Genomic DNA, 20,108 nt, shown 5'->3' on the forward strand with positions numbered 1-20,108 from the left:
CCTATTTCGAGACGCAGCAGGCGACAAAGTTAAACAGAAAAATCATTGTATGGTTGTTATCCGTTACATTACGCAGAGCGCGCACAGCCAGATATCCGGGACATGTTTCATGATGTTTCATTGGTGACTCTTTGGGCAAACTGCACTGCGGTTATACTATCCTATATATTCAGACGTCTACCGCTTGATTAGCTCCCTTTCTTATCCCATTGATGTCCTGATCTCTTCTTCCTTGGCTCATGTCCAAGTAGTGTAGTGGAGGATTGAGCCGGGTCAGTGTCACAAGACCGACAGCATGACTACATTTTCCATAGAGGTGTGCTGTAAGAGACATGCAGCTCTTTCTGCAGCAGTCCCCTGGAGCTTTGGGCATAACTGGAATAAAAATATCCCTCATAATATTGAAATGTGTGGAATGTTAACTTAAAAATACCACAACAAAACTACTATATTAGGACAAAATGCACAGTAAGGACAATTGAAACCTACATTTAAACTAGTATTTAAGTCCCTCCGACGGTCATTTCATGATTTTTCTGTTAAATTTGGGTTCAGAGTTGAGTTCAGCTGCTGAAGGAACATTTCCAGATTTGGTACCACTGATTTGTAGACAGCTGATCTGGAAACCAAGACTGTTTCAGTGAAATAATACCTGGACTACATTGGGATTAAGGGAGACTGGGTCATATTTTTTCACGAGTTGCAGGCCCTTATTACAATGCTGCTGATGACGCTGGTGGAAGGTGCGTGCCGACGTAACGGAGACTCAGCGGACGCAAACTGTGCAGAGGGAGGAGTCAGGAGCACAGGGGACGACGTCACTGACCGCGTCAAGCTAGCGAGAGAGAGCAAGGCGGCAACCGGAAGTCACTCAGTTTCAGGGTACGAAAATAAAACCGTGATTTGTGTTTATTTTATTAATGTTAAATGTTTAATGGTTCTGGGTAGTATGTCGCTTATGTGGGTAATGGAGAGTTGCTCTCTCTTGTTAGACCCCGGTTTGCTTTGGGTTGTCGTCTAGCTCGAGGCAAGTTAAAATAGTCTGTGCGTCGACAAGTTTTATTGTGAATTATTGTGTTTGTTTTACCGGATATTCAGTGTTTCTTCTTCCAAGTCTTGACGCTGATGTCCAAGTACAGCGGTTGTGGCAGCCGAAGACGAGAATTTATAACACCAGTGTACGGAACCGAAGAGGCGGATAAGACAGTGTGTCGCCGGTTGTTGTTATCGCCTCATCGTACGGTAACGTAGTGATGCGATGTGAGAGACCCGGTGAGGCTTGTACAGCGCCGTTTCACCGGTTACACCGACAGAGGACTTGCCAGCCGCAAAGACTTCACTGACTTCAGATAAAAAAAACAACAACCCTGCGATGTTTTTACATCTCCCAGTAAGTAACTGTGCTTTGCCGTACACTGCAGACACACTCTCGCAGTGGCTCCACGCTGTTATTAATCTTTTTATCTCATTATGAATGTGTTGGCGGAGATGTCAGCTGCTGAACGGAAGCCTGATGTGCATGCACGATTCGCCTGGCAGAGCTAAGTTCGCGTGGCCACGTTATTGGGGGTAGGGGGCACGAGCTGCTGAATAAATATTGAATACATTGTGTAATAATTTGCAGTCCGAGCTTCCTGTCCAGGTTACACCCCACTCATAAACTACCCCCGGACTAATTCACACGTAAATAAATGCTATAACACTCTATGTAATGGCTTATGCTCTAATCGCCGATAAACACCCCGACAAAATGTCCTAATAACCGGGCTGCATGCTCACTTATTGGGTACATTAAGAATGCAGGGCCACGGTTGAGTACGATGCAGCAGATAGATGTCCTCGTATGGCTCACAGCATGTCGTCCTTACTTAAAAGGCGAGCCGTGCATGAGCAAATAACAGCCCGCACTTCTTCAACTGTACACACTTCGGCTTTATTCTACATATATGTGTCTCAACCCCCGTCACTTATTCGTTTTTTTCTTCCTGTCCTAACACACTGAACTGTAAAAGATACCGAGCCTGCTGAACCAGGATTGAGGTCACTGATCTTAAGGCATAATCCACTATGGCAATTAACCTTTCACCGGTCCGAGATCAGTAGGCAAGGTCACCCCTGGGTGCTGTTCACTCCGTCTCCACAGTGCGCCGCGTTTAAAACCCTCAAACTGAGTTTCGTGTGCAGTCAGTGTGATGCATTATCAGTGACAAAGACCGCCGATGTCCCCTTCACTAAACTATGATAAGACACCAGTCAAGAGAAAGGGGGGGACTACTTTATGTGCTGTGACATTTGACTTTTAATTCACGGGGAAGAGGTGTCTTCACTAATAACAAACTAGTTTGTTTGATTGTCTGCTATGATTAAAATCTAAATCTTGTAATTTAATTGAATCATCTTCCTCGAAATGTTACTTAAGAAAATGAAGTTCTGCCACAACCACTGTGAGTAAAGAAGCACATATTACAGCCTCGTTCCCCAAGTTTAATGTTGCTTGCTGCAATTTGGCATTTAATGTTGTCTACTTTTTGTCAAAAGCCAGAGTTATTTTCACACTTAAACTCAGATCATGTTTTGTGCAACGCTTCTTTTCTTAATGTTTATTAGAACTGGTCCCTTTAATTATTTACAGAGAGTTATCACCAAACTTCAGCTTATGACTTTGTGTGAGCGAGAGACAAGGTGTTGGCATTACTCTGTCTGTCCTTCAAGCATTCCTGTGACTGTGACCTTTGGAGTGTGTCACGCAGTGTAAGGGGGAGGGTACTCGTGCAGCGTGCAGAAATCTGGATAGATACAGTGGAATATGTATTTTAGGAAGGAAAAGTCAGTGTTGTGATTTGACTTACCGCAGAGCAAACAGAACTATTGCCATTATACAGTATATCTGGTACATGTGAAGACTGGCACTGTTATTATTGTTACAAGCCTTTTCATAATCTAATACGTACAGTTTGTTCTGAGATGGTTATTATGAGTCTCGACAACTTGTAGAGTTGTTACCGTTAAAACTACATGAAACGTGAAATGGCTGTAATATCTGTGATGGCACTCAAAACCCTTTGCTTACTTTGCAGGTGTCCTGAGAACTGCAGACTTCAACCAAAAGCAATAGCACTTCATTGAGCTACCACTGGGAGTCACAAATATATATAGGCTTCAAACTCCAGCTCAGCAAACAGGTAATCTGTTTTCACATCGCTTTTTATACTGATGAAATGTTACGATATGCTTCCACCAGGATTATGTCTGCTATTTCTGTAGCCAAGTGCCTCCCCCACCTCACAGTTCACTCTTATAAGGCTGTCATGGGCTGTTATTTGGCAATATTAACGTCTTCTTGTGAAAATACTCATAGACAACAGAGGGATGTGGAAGGAGAAACGCCGCAAAAAATAATAGACAAGGATTTTGAAAGTGTTGGCTTCTGATTTGCGGTGCAAATTACAGGGCATGTTGAAAGGGTGGGCTGTGATTGCCCTGCAAACCTAAAAGGGCTAAATGAGAGACACGTAGTACATGGAGAGGAGAGATTGTTGCTCTCTGCGTGAGTTGTATAATGTTTGTGTGTGGAGACAGGAACTACCAAGATATCTGTCTGAGGGGCCCAGTGATGCCACAACTTTTAAGTTCTCTGTGTTTGGGATGCCGTATGCAGCCTGGGAAAAAAATAAAAGTGACAATATATGTTGAGCAGAATCAAAATGTGTTCCAAACACAATGTGCATAAAATGTCCTAATTTGCAGCGAAAAAATTAAATTCATTAATAGAAATCACCAGTTAAATGTCAGTTAAACTTTGCCATTCATCATTAAGAATCTTTTTTGTATTCTGTCAGGTGAAATGTGTCCACACTCTTGATTCATGACTAATACACGCATAGTAAGTTACTTTCTGACCTTGCCAGTCAGCTTATTATAGACCTATATCAAGTTTTAAATTAGGACTGGGGACATTTCTCCAATGTCACCTCTTGTGCTGTTCCTCCATCATATGAGAGCAAAAAAAGGGCATAAACTAAACAAATTATATCACAAATCACTCTAAATAACAGTGTCTTGTAAAGTTAGTAGAGGACATTCAAGCGTATGTAAAAAAATAAACGTGTACTAACATTCAGCAGTGAAATAATCAACTGAACCAAGAGTGAACCAATGTGTTACAGTACATCCATCCATAATCATCCACCAGCTGTTAGAGAAAGCCGATTGTAGCCCGGCCCATCTCAACACACAACCAACACGAGCTAGCAGCCGCTGCCACTTTGGAAACCGATTTTCTGTCAAACCTGTGCCATGATATCACACCGTGCACAGACTTAAGTGCTGTACCAGTCACCGTTATCAGGTAAGATGCAGACTAGTCCGGGTTAGAGTGATAAAAATAAACCTCGGCCCCGGGAGGAGAGAGAGCTGGTCAGTCAAGATTAACGCTAGCCGCTGCTAGCTGAGGCAGCTAACCTACAGTTATATAGTGTGTCCGCTGTTGTTGAAGCTAATGCTAACGCTACTCAAAACATGCGGGTACATTAGTGTATAGTACACACGACACGTTTCTGTACGGCCAGTTGAATACATAACAAAGCACTTCAGCCCTGCTCGGCTGGGTCTACGCACAGTTTCACCCGCTTTAACTAATAGTAATGATATAACGTTAGCTATTATCGCTGGCTTTTGTAAAAACATGTTCTTTACTGAAACCGATGTTCCCCATTTGTCAAAGCAGATGTGGAACTGAGCAGCGCTGCACATGGTAGATGGATACTTGTTGGTCTGCTTAAACTCCGAGCACGACATTGTTGATTATCGGGGTTCATGTACGAGTCCTGGTGTCATTGGCTGATCCTTTCACTGAGCCCGTAAACTCAGTGGAAGAAAGCTAAACTTTAAACAGGCTAGGTTTGCTGTGACCCCCTTGCTGCTTGCCAAACAGTGCTACAATCAAGTTCAGAGGGGGCAAACTCCAAAGAAAGTGTAGACTGCCAGCTACTATAGGAGTGGATTATCTGCTGTAGCAATAAATATGATAAAGGAATACTTGGTTTGCAATCAGTGATAAGTTCCTCTCTCCGTGTCTCGAACACAGGATGTCAGGTAAAAAGTCTTTATCTGGAACCACACCTACCTGTATTACATAGTTTATTGTGTATATGTAAAGCATGTACACTCAATGCAGTGTAAGCCAACTCAGTTTAGACGCCTGATATTGAATGTCTGATCATCTTCAAACCACCTTTTCTTGCTCATGCACTGACTGAAGGCTGGAGTCTAAAGTATTTAACAGACACGTTAAAAGACGGTGTCTTATTAGTAGAATGTTTATGTATTGAAGCTCAGAAAATCATGTTTTTCTACGTGTCATGTCCAATAAATGCCCTCTGGATGTAAAGTAGAGGCCTCTTCTTTATAGATGTTTATAAATGAGTTATACATAACATATATTCATAGTCCTGCAGATTGACATAGACAAACAGCATGCACCAGGTCAGGACTGAGCTCTTATTGATTATATGCCACAAACACAGATTGTTGACTGACATTTTTGTAGTCAGGCTCATAGTTAACATGTTTAGAGACATGCCAGTGTTTACCCTAATTTAGCTGTGGTGAAAATAAAACAGACAATTAATTATCTAATGCTCAATTCCTTAGGTCAGTGTGTACAGTACAAACAACTGTATGTAATGTTGTCACTGTGGGCAGGGCGAGGGAATGAAGCATTGAACCGACCACAAGCAATCCATTTTAAATATTGCAACACTTTGTAAATACACTGGTTGCAACTAGATTATCAGCTCCACTGATAAATGAGGGGAAAATGGTTGGTAATTGCAGTGGATTGACAGTATATAAACATGAGATAATCACTTTCAGGTCTTAACTGGATTGAGGTTATTTAGGCTGCGGGGATCTCATCATCCTCACACAGTGATCTATTAAGTTGGAACAAGAGGACAATCGGTCAAGTAAGGCTCAGCATTAATGTGTATCCACTAAAGAGGCCCCGAAACAGACACAATACAAGTCTTTCCTCGGCCGGCCCTGTTGTTCCCTTGTCACCATGTTTCCGATCCCGGAGGTGCTGTGGATAAAGTTAATTTAACAACAGTGGCATCTGCATTTCTGGCATCCTCCAAGAAGTCCACTTCAGACTGTATAATAAAACAGTGTACTGACTGGGCCTCCTGATTAATTACAGGAGTGGTAGACCTGCGTTCTGAATGTGTTATTACCATAATTTGGGCCGTGGCAGAGTATTGGTCAGTTTGCTCACACAGATATTCACCCACTTGTTTGTTAAGTTACTTGAATGCAAAAAAAAAACAGTTGCCCATGTGATATTACTACATTACTTACTGGTATGTGTCAAAGAGATCAGACTGCTTTTAGGCTAATCATCTGATTTATAAAGGTTGTAATGTATGATTGACATTAAGAGCCCTGGCATGTGGCATTAGAATAACGTTAATGGAAGTTTATTGTGGAAGGTCATAACTGTAGACTCACTTAAGAAATTAAATCTTTTTTTAATTGTCTGGATGGTTTTTTTTTCCATAAGGAGTTGTATTTCTCCCACAGTCTATGTCTGGGCAGCATTTTGAATCAATTCAATTTAATAAAAGCCTTTCTGTATTCAACTGTAGATTTCCCCATTTGTGGTAATGTTGACCTCAGATCCGCCTGCTTACTGAGGAATGTCTAGTCGATGTGTGTGTTAAGTATTTTCATGATTTTGAGCAATGTTGGTTGTTGTCGCTCTTATTGAATTAGAGGAGGACATTGTCATGGTTTAATAATGGATTTAATGATAAACGTCAGTGATTATGTTTCCTGCAGTGCTGAAATTGTGCTACTGATTTTTATCAGTACAATATATATTAATTTGAATTTTGGACTCATGAGACCTCTGTGTGCTTGTATATGGATTCATAAACATACATTTCATTTCATGGCAAGCATGAAGTGTTTTCCATGCTTGTTCCTGTAATGAAATTGAGAAGTACAGACAGCCTCTGGCAGGCGGGTTGCTGCAGTGCTCTTACTGCCATACTTGAACATAAGTTATGTGTCTGAATAAGGAAGAGCGGCCACTGTACATGAGCATAGTGACCTTCATCCAGTCACCTTGGCTATTTTTAATGTATAGAAATGTCACAGACAAAGACGTCACATTGTGGAGATGGTTGGAGGACCGTATAGTTTTAATTTAAGCGTCAAAGGTTCTGGTTTGGTGGATCTAGGGTATTTTTGATGGCTCAAAAAGCATAACTGAGGAAAAAATAGCACAAACAACACAGGTTCTAAGTACTGCTAAAGAACAAGGGAACAAGCAGTCCTTTTGTGATGTTAGCCTGCTGATAATGCAAAATCTGGGTGCTGTACACAGGCCATGCTTTCAGAAAACAAAATGACTTGGTTAGTAGTCACTGGGGGTAATTTAGCCTAGTTTAGTCGGGCTTTAACAGAACTTAGAAGTTGGTCTAAATGCAAAGGAACATTTGTTTTCTACTGGATTAAGGCAACATTTCTACTTCATTTTACCTGCATCCATTTTCCTCTTTGTCTGCCTGTTTGCTCCTGGTTCCTGTGTTTACACTCAAACCATTCCACATGGATAATTTAAAGGCATAGGTGAAAACAGTATTGATCAGTAATAGTTACTGTAAAGGTTTGGAGACTGTGTTTCAGGCAGTGGTCGGGTCCTGTAGCTTATGATCGGGCATTCCTGGCACTTTTGCACCCTCTCTTTCAGTATTTTTTAGTAAATAATCAGACGTTTACAAGAGAACTGCAATGATGATGATGTGATTGTGAAAGTACCTGCGGCATCTGTGCTTAGATGCTTGTTTACCTGTGGCATGTGTTTTACCAGGTGCCGTGAAGGTAGTTTGAAAGACGGATATACGAGGTGAAAGGTTGTACGCCTTTACTCACTTTGACCTCTCTTGGTTTATTTTTTCCCCTGCAGACATCATGTCTTCCAGGGAGCGTCGGTCCGATGTCTACATAAAGGCAGAACCAAGCAGTCCAGAGGGAGGTGGGGGGGGTCGAACCAGCCCCGGCGGAGCTTCCTCAGACTCCTCTCAAAGTGGAGGTGGAGGAACCAGAGGAGACGGGGCTAAACGTTACTCCCCGCCACTCTACACACCAGCTCTACGTTGCCACTTCAAAGACGAGGGTGGCGACGGGGCAGAGGAAGGCTCCACTGGAAATGGAGCAGGGCGATGCAAGTACGCCCTCAGCACACTGCCCAAGAGGCTGTGTTTAGTATGTGGGGATGTAGCCTCGGGTTACCACTACGGCGTGGCGTCATGTGAGGCCTGCAAAGCGTTCTTCAAGAGAACCATCCAAGGTGTGTTTTGTGGTGAGGTTAAATTGTTTGCATAGCAGAACAGCAGTTCATATTCTCCCCTGACACCTTCTGAAATGTTACAAGTTGATGGGTTGTACATTCTGAGTACTTAAATCATGTTAAATGTGCAGCACACTGACTGCTATTGACCACCGACACAAAATAATATTTCAGAGAATTAGTGCAGTGTATATTTTTCTTACTACAGCTGCACACCTCCAGTATTCTAGTATTCCATTAAAAGCTCTCATTTAAGTTTCAAACACAAGAGCACAGTTAGTAAAACTATTAAGCTATAGTAGAAAAGTCTGAAGAATGGAGGAGTCTCTAAGGACCCACATCATATACTAATGGTGTTATTCTTTAACTTGCTTCAGTACACTGTTGCTACAACCACACCATCTGGTTTATACTGGTCTGTTAAACAAAAACCACCAACACCCTGCAGTTACTGTACTGTATGTATGTATGTTGGGAAACTTTGTGTGTAGGCACGTTACTTTATGCAATCTCCACCCTGAATATGTTTAAAAGATCAGAAAGGTTTAAGAAGTAGGAAATAGAAATATAAGAAGGTGGTTTTCCTTATCAAATGATTATAAATGATTTTCTTTTTTAATCACCTTCTGAGCTGTAAATTGATATTTTTTGTTCTTCCATAAAGGTAACATTGAATACAGCTGTCCAGCATCGAATGAGTGTGAGATCACCAAGAGGCGCAGAAAGGCTTGTCAGGCATGCCGGTTCACCAAGTGCCTCAAAGTAGGCATGCTGAAAGAGGGTGAGTGTTCATGGTGTGCAGAAGCTCTGTAGCCTTTCTTTCATCATCGTCTTTTTTTATTTATGTATGTGGAGGGTCTCTGTGCTGATATTTTAAATATGGTTTATGTTTATTCTGTGTTTTCCAACCAGGAAACCTAAAAATTATTAAATTTTTCACAATGTAGGAGTTCGTCTCGACAGGGTGAGGGGTGGAAGACAGAAGTACAAAAGGCGTCCAGAAGTAGAGAATGCCACATACCAGAGTGCCCCTCTACCACTGACAAAGGAGAGTGAAAAAGGTGGGTCTAATATTCTTGTCATTAGTTTTTTGTTCTATAACAGGCCACTGTTTTTTAATTATTAAATGTCCACTACTAAATGTCAGAACTTAAAGACTGTGGGTGCCACATGTCACTATTTAAAACTGGAAAGCTGCACTCAGCCCACACATCGATCTATTATGACACTGGACTCTCATATGCCTGGGGATTGGGGTTTGTGTGTTTTTTTCAGCAAAAGGCGTCTTGCTGTTGCTAGGCAACACATTATCAGCTGTCGATCGATTGTGTGCTGGCAAACTACGTGTTGCCACCAACAGCAGCCGTGTTCAGGCAATTAAAAACAGAGTTATCATAGAAAAACATATCTAAGGTTGGGGTAGCTAGCAACAGTTCAGTATGGGGGGGCCCCTGTGCTCTTCTGATTCAGAGGTAGAGCTAGAGAGTTCATCTACTTATAGTTGAACACTTTTTATTTCTTCGTTTAAACTTAATGCCCTGAGCCTACAAGCACCACACTTTTTCAGTCAATACAAGAGTGAAATACTGCAGCTGTGCTAATTTTCACAAATTTAGATGACCTAACTTAGAGCTCTTGATTCATAAATCTGCCTGAGAAGTTGAGCAAGTTAAAAACCAAAACTCTCATTTGTAAGAATATGTGTCTGGCAGGTTTAAAACCTATATTTGAAGTAAGGATATGGAAACTTGCATGAATATAGTGCAGTACATAGTACAGAGTTGCAGGTTGTTTAGTTGACAATATCCATACTGGATGACAGTGACAGTGAGTTGATATTTTTGGTATCAGTGTGTCACTGCAATGTGTGTGTGTATTATATTAATCCATTGATTTGTGTGTGTTTTATGACATAGGTTCCTCCAACATCATTGTGTCCCACCTTCTAGTGGCAGAGCCAGAAAAGTTATTTGCCATGCCTGACCCGCTGCAGCCCGACACAGCCCAGCGCACGCTCACCACCCTTTGTGACCTTGCTGACCGTGAACTGGTCGTCATCATTGGCTGGGCCAAACACATTCCTGGTAAGAGATGCACAGAGGATCAAATTAGGGGAGGAGAGCCAGTGATTGCATGGCAGCAGTGGAAGAGATGTAGTGATCCAATCTCACTGACTGTGTCATGTTTGACTCAGGCCATGACTTCTATGTTTATTTTTACAGAACTGGAATACTGACTATTATAAATGGCCTGTGTCAACCCGATTCTGATGGCTGAACAGCCTAATTGATAGGTACAACAAAATTAGTAGGTAAAACAAAATCTGTGGAACAAAATCTATAGTCAACACAAACTAAATTAATTTACTGGTGTTTGTGTGGTTGTGTTAGAAGAGGAGACGCTGACAGGTCAACTGAACTGTGCTTAAGTGTATTACAAGCTAGAGTTGGGTCGCCAGCTGCCTACAGTATGTAGCCCATTACTTTGCTACTATAAAGACATGGGACCATTGCTTGCTGTGTCAGCTGACACCAAACATGTGAACCTATTGCCAGTTTGCCTCCTCTGCATTTAAATTCCTCTCTCTCTCTTTCTGTGTCTGTTTATTCCCACGCAGGCTTCCTGTCACTGTCCCTAGCAGACCAGATGTCCGTGCTGCAGTCAGTGTGGCTGGAGGTGCTGGTGCTGGGTGTGGCGTACCGCTCGCTTGGCTGCGAGGATGAGGTGGTGTTCGCAGAGGATTTTGTCCTTGATGAGGAGATGTCACGTGTTGCTGGACTGACAGAGCTAAATGCAGCAATTAGTCAACTTGCTCGCCGTTTTCGTGCACTAAATGTGGACCGGGAGGAATTTGTCATGCTAAAAGCCATCGCACTCACTAACTCAGGTACGTAACACTTGTGTAGTTGAACAGTTAGGCAGACCTGAAGATTATATTGTGTGTTAGGTGATGCTACGCAAAATGCAAAAAGAATATCTATTCTTTGTAATGGTTCTTTTGAGAGACACATCTGTCGAAACATATAGTGTAGAGTAGAAATCTTTCAAATTAATATAAGTTTACCAGTCATAACCTTAATATAGATATCTATCACTGTCAACAGTAGCATCAACACTAGCATATCCTGCTTGTGCTACAAATCCACTGATTGTTTTGTAAACAAAGGCTGCCATTAGTTTGTAATTGTGGTAAATTGCTGGGCAACACTAGCTTTCTTTACGTGGCAAAAGCTGTGAAAAATTCACCCCACAATGTGCCTTACCATGTGCTCCCTGCTGTTCTGTCAGACTCTGTTTACATCGAGGATATGGAGGCTGTGCAGAAGCTGCGGGACCTCCTCCACCAGGCCCTGCTGGAGCTGGAATGTCAGCGGCGCCCAGACGACCCCCAGCGGGCAGGACGCCTACTTTTAACGTTGCCTCTCCTCCGACAGACTGCTGGTCGTGCTCTCACCACCTTCTACAGCATCAAGACGCGGGGTGGTGTACCCATGCACAAACTATTCCTGGAGATGCTGGAAGCCATGATGGACTCTCCCTAGAGCGGACAGCAGCAGAAGTACAGAGGATGCAGAGAAAGACCCAACGGAGACCTAGTCTTCAAGAGTGGACGAGTGATTTGTGAGAAATGAAAGATTTTATTAGAGAAATAATAATGAGGAAAATGGTCCTTTTTCCCCGGGATACTCAAAGAAAGGAAAAGAAAAGAAAAACCTTATTCATGTATTCATGTTCCTAAGTGGGAATTGGTTATTTACAGTAAGATGTAACTGCCAAACTGGTTTCGAGATCCAAGAGTGAAAACATATAACATGAATGCCAGAAAACTTCTCAGTTTCAACTATTTTCATGGCGTGTTCCATCACAGCATCGACCTGCAGTTGCATAACCACTGAAGAACAACATTTAGGTACCCTAGAACAGACTGCAGTCATGTGGCTTTTGAACTTTTTAAAAATAATGCAACATCTACTCATGAAAGCCATAATAACATATCTGGTGAAAGGCTTGAGGGTCCAGTATAGGGTCAGATTGACATGCACATGGAGTGCTTGTATTTACTATAGTTTAGTGTGCCGTTATAGGCAAATTCATAGGAATTACTTGCAATATGTTAAAAGCAATATAATGACTCGATTATTGTCTGTCACATTTAAAATGTGGTAAAAATGGTGAGACATCTAGTTGTGTATGTATATCAGTAGTTCTTCACTCTCAGGACCCCAAGTGTTGATTTTATAAACTTCTAGCTTCGAGTAGAGACTGGTTTGGGTCGGGGAGTCCAGGTGAGTAGGTTTAACGTCTGGTAAGAGAGAGAACACTTTCGGGGTCAAATAGTGGAGTTGGGAACCACTGGTGTACATAATAGGTGCAGGATTCTTTATACAAAGGTTGTGCAATGGATTTGTAGTGGAGGAGAAGTGCATATGAAGATTGTGTGCTCATAAAATGCTCTACTTGGAAGGTAATATATTCAGTGTTGTCTGTAAATCCTATTGGCACACAAAAAACTGGCTTTCATACAAGCAAGCGTGTGCGTTCGTGTGCAGTCTAAACAAATGAGCTACACTGAGATCAGGGAAGAACACAAGTCTTTGACATTAAAGCCAGTGTGGCAACAACTGTAGTTAGAAAAGAAATGAATATGCCTCATCTGCTTTTTTATACTATCCTCTCCACTAGATCTAATCACTATTTTTGACTTCAGCAGCTGTGCTGTCCAGGAATAATGGTCTGACCTATTTGATTTGTGGGCTAAAATGTCTAACACTAACCCATATGATTGTTAGGTGTACGATGCGTTTTTGCTGCATTTTCTGCAGTAGTGAAGAAGGTTGCATAGAAGGTCTCGATTGTTTCAATGTGAGATCCCTCCTTTATGTATGTACGTCTGTTGAACTTGAACTTGTAAGTGGCCGTAATGGGCTCAGGACAACAAGAAATGCAACATATGCAACATCTTCCTTTTGGATGTTGAACCTTGTCTGACGACATCCTGAAGTCCTACTCATTGTTCAGCAGGTTTGTATACTAACAATAGAAATGATCGTTGTAGGAAGCTTCACATGCAAGGCTACAGTATCCGATGTCAACATCAGATGAGTAAATATAATATTTGGTGGTCAAAGGGCCATTAATCTTTTAGCCATGTACAGTTCCATTTAAATAAACAGAAACATGCAATTTATAGTGGAAGATAATAAAGCCAGCAAATGTGATACAAATTCCCCATTACAATTCTATTTGTGCAGCTTACAGTGTTCTAAAATTTGTAAAGACTTGAAACTTGCTTTTTCATACATTTTCCTTTCTAGGATCTAAGGGTATTTTATTTACATTGTGACACTGTTGTGGGTTTGGTATTGAAATGAAGCTTTCCATTCAGGATATTCTGAATATTAATTGTTTTTGTTTTTTTATGTAAGCAGTGGTGTGTTTTCTGAAGCTGATTGTCATTTTAGGGATCAATTTACATGGCTCTATAGATTTAGCAGCATGGTGAGGCTACAGAGGGCTAACTCAGAAGGCAGAGTAAGCCAGATGGCCAAATAACTGTGGAGACAAATGTAATTGTTGATCTTTTGATTTGTCAATTTGAATATTGGGTTTATTGAATGTCTTGCAGTTGCGCAAACACCTGAGATCATTTTTTCCCTTTGTTTTCATAACTTTAAGGTGTATATGGCTCATTAATCATGCTTTATAAGATGCCCCACTGTGTCTCACAGTCGGGGGCAAGCCTACAGTTGGTATGCTTTCACAGGAATAATGGTGCAGTACGAAAACGCTGGAGGTCATTTATGGCAGATCAAATTGAAAACGGTTCACTTGTAACACGCAGGTTTTGTGTTGGCAACAGCTATCACTGTGGAGCAGGGACTGATGTCTCGGGACTCTCTGATTCACCTGTTTGATGATTCATAGGTTACAACTTACATATTACTGTCATCTAAAAATGGGTTTTTTTTTGGCCTCTGATTTGTTTACTAACCTAATGTCTCAAATAGTAATCAGAATTCTGAAGCAAACAAATATAGATGCCTGGGTCGAATTAGAGCTGTTAAAAGACTCCTCATAGTAACTTGGTCATTTACACAAAGGTAGATTTTTCATTAGCATACAGATGTTTTAGGTACGGTGGGTTAAGGTGAAGGCAAGGTCATTTGCAGTGTCACTGTTAGAATAATACACTCATTTGTAGTTTTATTAAATATGTGCGCATTAATATAAATGAGCAATACAATAAATTACCAAACCTCACATTTCCTTGTATAGCCACAGTGTACATTTAACATTGCCAGTTATAATGAAAAATAGCAACTAAACGTTATATTATTTAGAAGTTCAAATCAATGTTTGTATTTTGAAAGACTATTTAAATGATTAAATTCTATTTTTTACTCAATTTACCGTTGTTTGTTGACACTGCTTTATTTTTGTGTGTGATATTGGCTGTGAATTTCTGTGTCTAGGCTATTTTTTGTTTTAATTAGAACAGTTTGATGTCCTTGTCTAAACATGTCCACATAAAAATCACTGTGAAAAAAGTGAGATCTTCCACTGTCTGACGCAACAGGGAGTGGATTATTGTAGGTGCTTTGTGTTGTGTAATAAATGGACACACCACCACCACATATCATTGGTCTCATCTCTCCCTGTGTACATTTATGTATGTGTATTTGTGTGTGTGTGTGTGTGTTAGATGGAGGTAGTGTGAAGAAGACAGCTGTTGAAATGTTCAACTTGGTGATTTCTGTTTGTCCTTGCAGTGCACATTTAGACACTCACTGATACTGATGATGATGATGATGATGAGACAGTTCCTTCCTTCAAAGATTGTGCAAAACACTAAATGTTGCACCCTCTTCACATGAGAAAAGGATACTTCAGAATAAAACAATACATAGATGGTAGTAGTTGATTGTTAACCTGCCCATACTACCATTATAAACCATCTGATATAGATTATTTGTTGCTGATTTGAAACAGCACGTTGCCACAGAGAAGCTTTACTGTCTGTGGCAACATTACAGTGTCATGTCTGTGTATGACTGCCAATGAGTGTGCGTGAGCTTTAATGCGTGACATTAAATTGGTTCAGGGGTTTAACTATCACTAACCTTACTATAGTTAAAAATGTGTTTATATAATTCAAATTCCCCCCAGCTCCACGTAGGTTTCCCTTGCTTTATACTGTATTTAATAGACAGATAACACGCTACATTAGACATATGGCTTCTTGCTAGCAGATGGCGCAGTAAATAAAGATTTAGCAGGCCCAGATCTGGAAGCTAGTTAGATTAAGTCCCGGGCAGACAAACTCAATGTGGGACAGCCCTGCAGGTTAACTGTAGGAAGTTACAGTGACAGTACCGCTAACTCGGGACGAGGTGTGTCTGAGGGCAGGGACGCAGCACGGCACATTTCCTGCAGAGCTACACAATATTGTTACTCAACCATAGCTTAGCTGCTGCAATAAGACCCACAATGCTTTCCATCACAGCCACCGTCACCAGGAGCTCCCGGGTCGCCCAGTGCGTGAGGCTGCTGCACTCTTCTCCTGTCGCCAAAATGCCCATTCAGGTACGAGTTGTTGCGTTTAGGTAGCGTTAGCTGTATGTGCTAACGTCACATAGGTAGTTCAGTGCAGTTTTGACGGAGAATGAATTAAAGCCCGCTCTACACATCCGTCCCCTTTCTCGCTTTTAGTTAGCTCACCGTGCTAACTGTCCGTCTGAACCCGTCGCCATGACAGCCGTTAGCTACGAACGATGGAATGTGTTTGTTTGTTTGTTTGTTTGTTTGTTTGTTACAACCGTGAAACGTCCGCTCGGTGCTCGACAGCAACTTCCTCAGCACCTGTCAATGATTGACTGCAACACTAGCTGTCGACTGGCCGACCCGCTGCCTTTTATAACGCCATGTAGTTGTTCGGGACATTACAATACCTTTTTAAAGGACGTGTTTAGGTGCCATTAAAGTTGCGTTGCCCTGTCTTGGTTTCTTTGTGTGATAACGTTACAACGTCAGTAAATTAATGTGCAAGCATAACCTTATTCTATAAGTTAGGTCTCTGAAGGCGTGCGTACTTCACTGCTGCCCTGAGTGCCAAGTTTTGTTTTTATTAAAATATCTTCAAGGGCATAACATTGTTGAAGTGTAACGTATATTTGTGAGCGCTCATTGCAAAGACTTTGAAGCACTTAGTGTAATAAAGTGTGTCACTTAGTCCGTCAATGTCAGGCTTAAATTTAGTTCAGGTATTCGGCCATTTTAACGAGACCTGTATGTGTATGTGGTGATCTGTCTCCCTCCAGTGGACGCCTGGCGGAGAGCCCGTCTATTGTAATTCAAAAGGAAATCCTGTGAAGATTAACTCTACAGCATTTGCTAAACCACCAGGCTCTTATCTAAGCATTACTGCGAGGCCTAATTTGGAGACTGGTTTCTTTTAATAATACGTGTGGTGATTAAGTTGAGTAAATGTGGAATTAAAAAAAAGCTCATTCAATATTTCAATTATGTTTTGCACATGTTTTCTGGGCATTCACCAAAGTATGTGTGTGACTGTATATATAATACAACAACTATCAACATTCTTCAGCTTTTCACAAAAAGCTGGCAAGTTTTCTACAAAGCTGAGCTCAGCAACAATGCACGTTTATAAAACAATCTTCTCTCAAGCTGTTATTCTGCTGATGTCCATAATAAAAGTACATATGTACATGCAGAGTTAGCAGCATTTAAGAAGTTCAAAGCATAAAGCAATGTCTTCAGGAAATATCTGCGTCACGAGCCTATACTGTACAGAGATACTGTGTGTGCTGTGTAAGTCTGCTGACACTCTCTGACCTAAGGAATCAGCGGATTCTACCTGCCAGTGACACCAGCAAAGCAATTTACCTGCAGGGGCAGACACAAATATATTGGTGTCATTCGCTGTGCTAATTTGGGTTTAATTTTTTGTCTATCGTCTTCTCATTCCCCAACAGGTTGGTGAACAACTCCCTGCAGTGGAGGTCCAGGAGGGGGAGCCAGGGAATAAGGTGGCTATGGATCAGCTCTTCAAGGGGAAGAAGGGAGTCCTCTTTGCTGTACCTGGAGCTTTTACCCCTGGTTGTTCCAAGGTTGAGTCCACACTGTCCTCTCTGTTTGCTTTGTCTTGTGCACAACCATCTTTGCATCAGCTGACAGTTGCGTTGCTCTTGTTGCTTCCAGACTCACCTCCCAGGTTTTGTGCAGCAGGCTGAGGACTTGAAGAGTAAAGGTGTACAGGAGGTCGCTTGCATTTCTGTCAATGACGCATTTGTCATGGCTGCCTGGGGAAAGGAGCATGGAGCAGATGGCAAGGTATGGACTACAGTAGTTTTTGCGTGGTGAGCAACTTCTGTAACAACCTGCACCAAGCCAGATTGTGAGATAAAAGCTGACCACATTGTCATCATTCAGAGGCTGATAATATCATTAATCAGACATCTCACATATTTAAGAGCTGCGGACAATTCAGTCAGACGTCTTGTATGAGTAAATAAATGGGGATCCTATTTGGCACCCATTTGTGCTGGATTTAAATAGCAGGTAATCCCAGCAATCTGCTGAACATTATTATTGTGCATTGGGCTGTTTGCACAATAGAGGCATTTTAGAAATCATGACTAACTGCATGCAACCTTTCAGTCCCTTTGACAATAATATGCTCACAGTAGATGATGAATTAAAGATGAGCTATGACAGTTTTACTCTACTGTAAGCTCACTGACATTGTCTTTGTGTCTTGTGAAGTCAGTTTAGGAAATAGTTTCTAAGTGGCCTTTCTTAAGAATAGAGAAGTTGATGAAACCACATACTTAAATAGACATGAAATGCACAACCATATTTCAGATAATAAGGATGTTGGGCTTTCTGCTACTTTCTCCTGCAGGTTCGAATGCTGGCTGATCCCACTGGAGCTTTTGCAAAGGTAAAAACAAAATGTTTGGTATATTTAGGTTCTATTAAATGGGATTGTATGTACTCATCTGGCTTTTTCTTTCTGCCTCTCAGGCTGTTGACCTGTTACTTGACAGTGATCAGATTGTGCAGGTACTTGGGAACAAGCGATCCAAGAGGTAATTGTCCTTTGGCCCATTTTTATAAATACAAATTGGAATTGTTGGACTTGAGTGTTACATAGGTAGTAATGAATGAGTATGTAATGATAATACTGAGAAAACCACTGCAAGACTCTATTTGATTTCAGGTTTATGACATATTTTCACTTCTTTAACGTATTTCAGTCCTAAATCAATTCACTGAATTATTGTATTTTTTTGTTTTAGTTTAATTTTGGTGCTTAAATTACGTTCAGGATCATGCTCCAAACTTAATCTTTTATTCAATCAATCTTTAAAGTGGGTGTGTCTGAGTCAGTGTCTGACTTTTACTGGTACATTTTTAAGTTTATAGCTATAAATATATGTATATATGTACTTCATCCTGTGTTCCAGATATTCCATGTTGGTGGAAGATGGAGTTGTGAAGAAGATCAATGTGGAGCCTGATGGCACCGGGCTGACCTGCAGCCTGGCGTCCAATATTCTGTCTGATCTGTAGGATTATTTAGAGCTTATTTAACCAAACTGCAAACACTGAGTTACTGTAAAAGTTGCACTAACAAAGCTCATTACCTACCAACCTGTTCAAGCTTCCTCCTTTTCCCAAAGACGGATGCAAATGTCACATGGATGCTAGTGTTAAAAACAGAGCTGGAAGGTAATTAATGCGCACAACTATGACATTAATGGCAATCCAAAGTAACATTCATCGTCCTCTCTGTACTGTTTACTTGTGAGCAAATAAAAGTCACCCTGAAAGCAATAATCAATGTTTTCCTGTGTTGCTCATAGTTATTTAGTGTGTAAAATATTACAGATCTGTGATCTTTTATAAATAATGCAAGACAAAATGCCCAGTGTCATAATGTTTCCATGTTATGTAAATGAGACATTTCAACTCAGAGTAAGCATGCATAAAAATCAAAGGAAGACAACCTGAGCGGTCAACACTGGCCATCTGAAAATGGAGCGGCATGTGGCAGATGAGCATATTGTGTGAACATACTATGTGAGCAATGTTTAAATCCATCCTACACGTCCATGCAAAATCAGATTTTCTGAAGCACATTGCTTTAATTATTGATACAAACTATGTATCAGTGTTACGACATAAAAGGCTTCTGAGGTTTGGCACCACACATGCACTGAAATGTAGAAATGTTGACTCATTTAACTTTAGAAGGCTTTGCACCAGGCTTGTTGACATTTTCAACAGAATTTACATAACTGTATATTATTTGAACGCCACTGATCTACAAGAACATTCAATGGATCTGTGGCTGGCAAAAATAAGTATTGCCCTAAAAACCTTTTCATCAAAGTTCTTTTTAACAACCTAATATAACTTACTTTATTGTAACTTGTAGTGCAAGAAGCCTGGCATAGTGATGGATCAATGCTAGTGTACTTGCAGTATCAGAAGAAATCACGAGTCGCTTGTTGTTTAAAGTGTTGTTTATCCTGTGAGTCAATGATCAGGGAACAGAACAGCGTGCTCTGCACCCCGTGACGTAGCACGCAGGAGTCGAGCGCAGTGCATTGTGGTCGCCGGTGTTTGACTAGAAACCAAATACATCTGAGAGAAACAGAAAGCACACTGCTCTCCTGCTAACAGTTAACTACGGTGATATTCAGCCTAGGTAAGGGCAATGCTCAGACAT

General features: G+C 41.1%; 3 protein-coding genes across 5 annotated transcripts in view; all 3 read left to right on the plus strand.

Moving 5' to 3' along the window:
* Positions 1–1,126: 1,126 nt before the first annotated feature.
* esrra (estrogen-related receptor alpha) lies at positions 1,127–14,988 on the plus strand. 3 transcript variants are annotated; one of them, XM_035666593.1, is made up of 8 exons: positions 1,127–1,390; positions 3,078–3,182; positions 7,970–8,365; positions 9,018–9,134; positions 9,301–9,414; positions 10,270–10,437; positions 10,971–11,240; positions 11,642–14,988. In XM_035666593.1, exons 3-8 carry the CDS (start codon positions 7,975–7,977, stop codon positions 11,893–11,895), a joined length of 1,314 nt encoding a protein of 437 aa, XP_035522486.1. In that variant the 5' UTR covers positions 1,127–1,390; positions 3,078–3,182; positions 7,970–7,974; the 3' UTR covers positions 11,896–14,988. The 3 variants fall into 3 exon arrangements, with proteins under 3 accessions (XP_035522486.1, XP_035522488.1, XP_035522487.1); XM_035666595.1 differs by having other exon boundaries at positions 7,970–8,353; XM_035666594.1 differs by lacking the exons at positions 1,127–1,390; positions 3,078–3,182 and adding an exon at positions 4,193–4,348.
* A 686-nt stretch (positions 14,989–15,674) lies between these two features.
* prdx5 (peroxiredoxin 5) lies at positions 15,675–19,213 on the plus strand. The gene is made up of 6 exons (XM_035667148.1): positions 15,675–15,937; positions 17,347–17,481; positions 17,573–17,704; positions 18,276–18,314; positions 18,398–18,462; positions 18,841–19,213. Exons 1-6 carry the CDS (start codon positions 15,842–15,844, stop codon positions 18,944–18,946), a joined length of 573 nt encoding a protein of 190 aa, XP_035523041.1. The 5' UTR covers positions 15,675–15,841; the 3' UTR covers positions 18,947–19,213.
* A 718-nt stretch (positions 19,214–19,931) lies between these two features.
* Positions 19,932–20,108, plus strand: part of banf1 (BAF nuclear assembly factor 1) — a 4,706-nt gene continuing 4,529 nt past the window's right edge. Inside the window, exon 1 of the mRNA XM_035666385.1 lies at positions 19,932–20,087. The gene's annotated coding sequence lies outside the window, so the exon portion shown is untranslated. The remainder of the gene's footprint in view (positions 20,088–20,108) is intronic.

This window comes from Morone saxatilis, unplaced genomic scaffold (assembly GCF_004916995.1).
Source record: "Morone saxatilis isolate NCDOM2014 unplaced genomic scaffold, NCSU_SB_2.0 Contig20, whole genome shotgun sequence".
Lineage (NCBI taxonomy): Eukaryota > Metazoa > Chordata > Actinopteri > Moronidae > Morone > Morone saxatilis.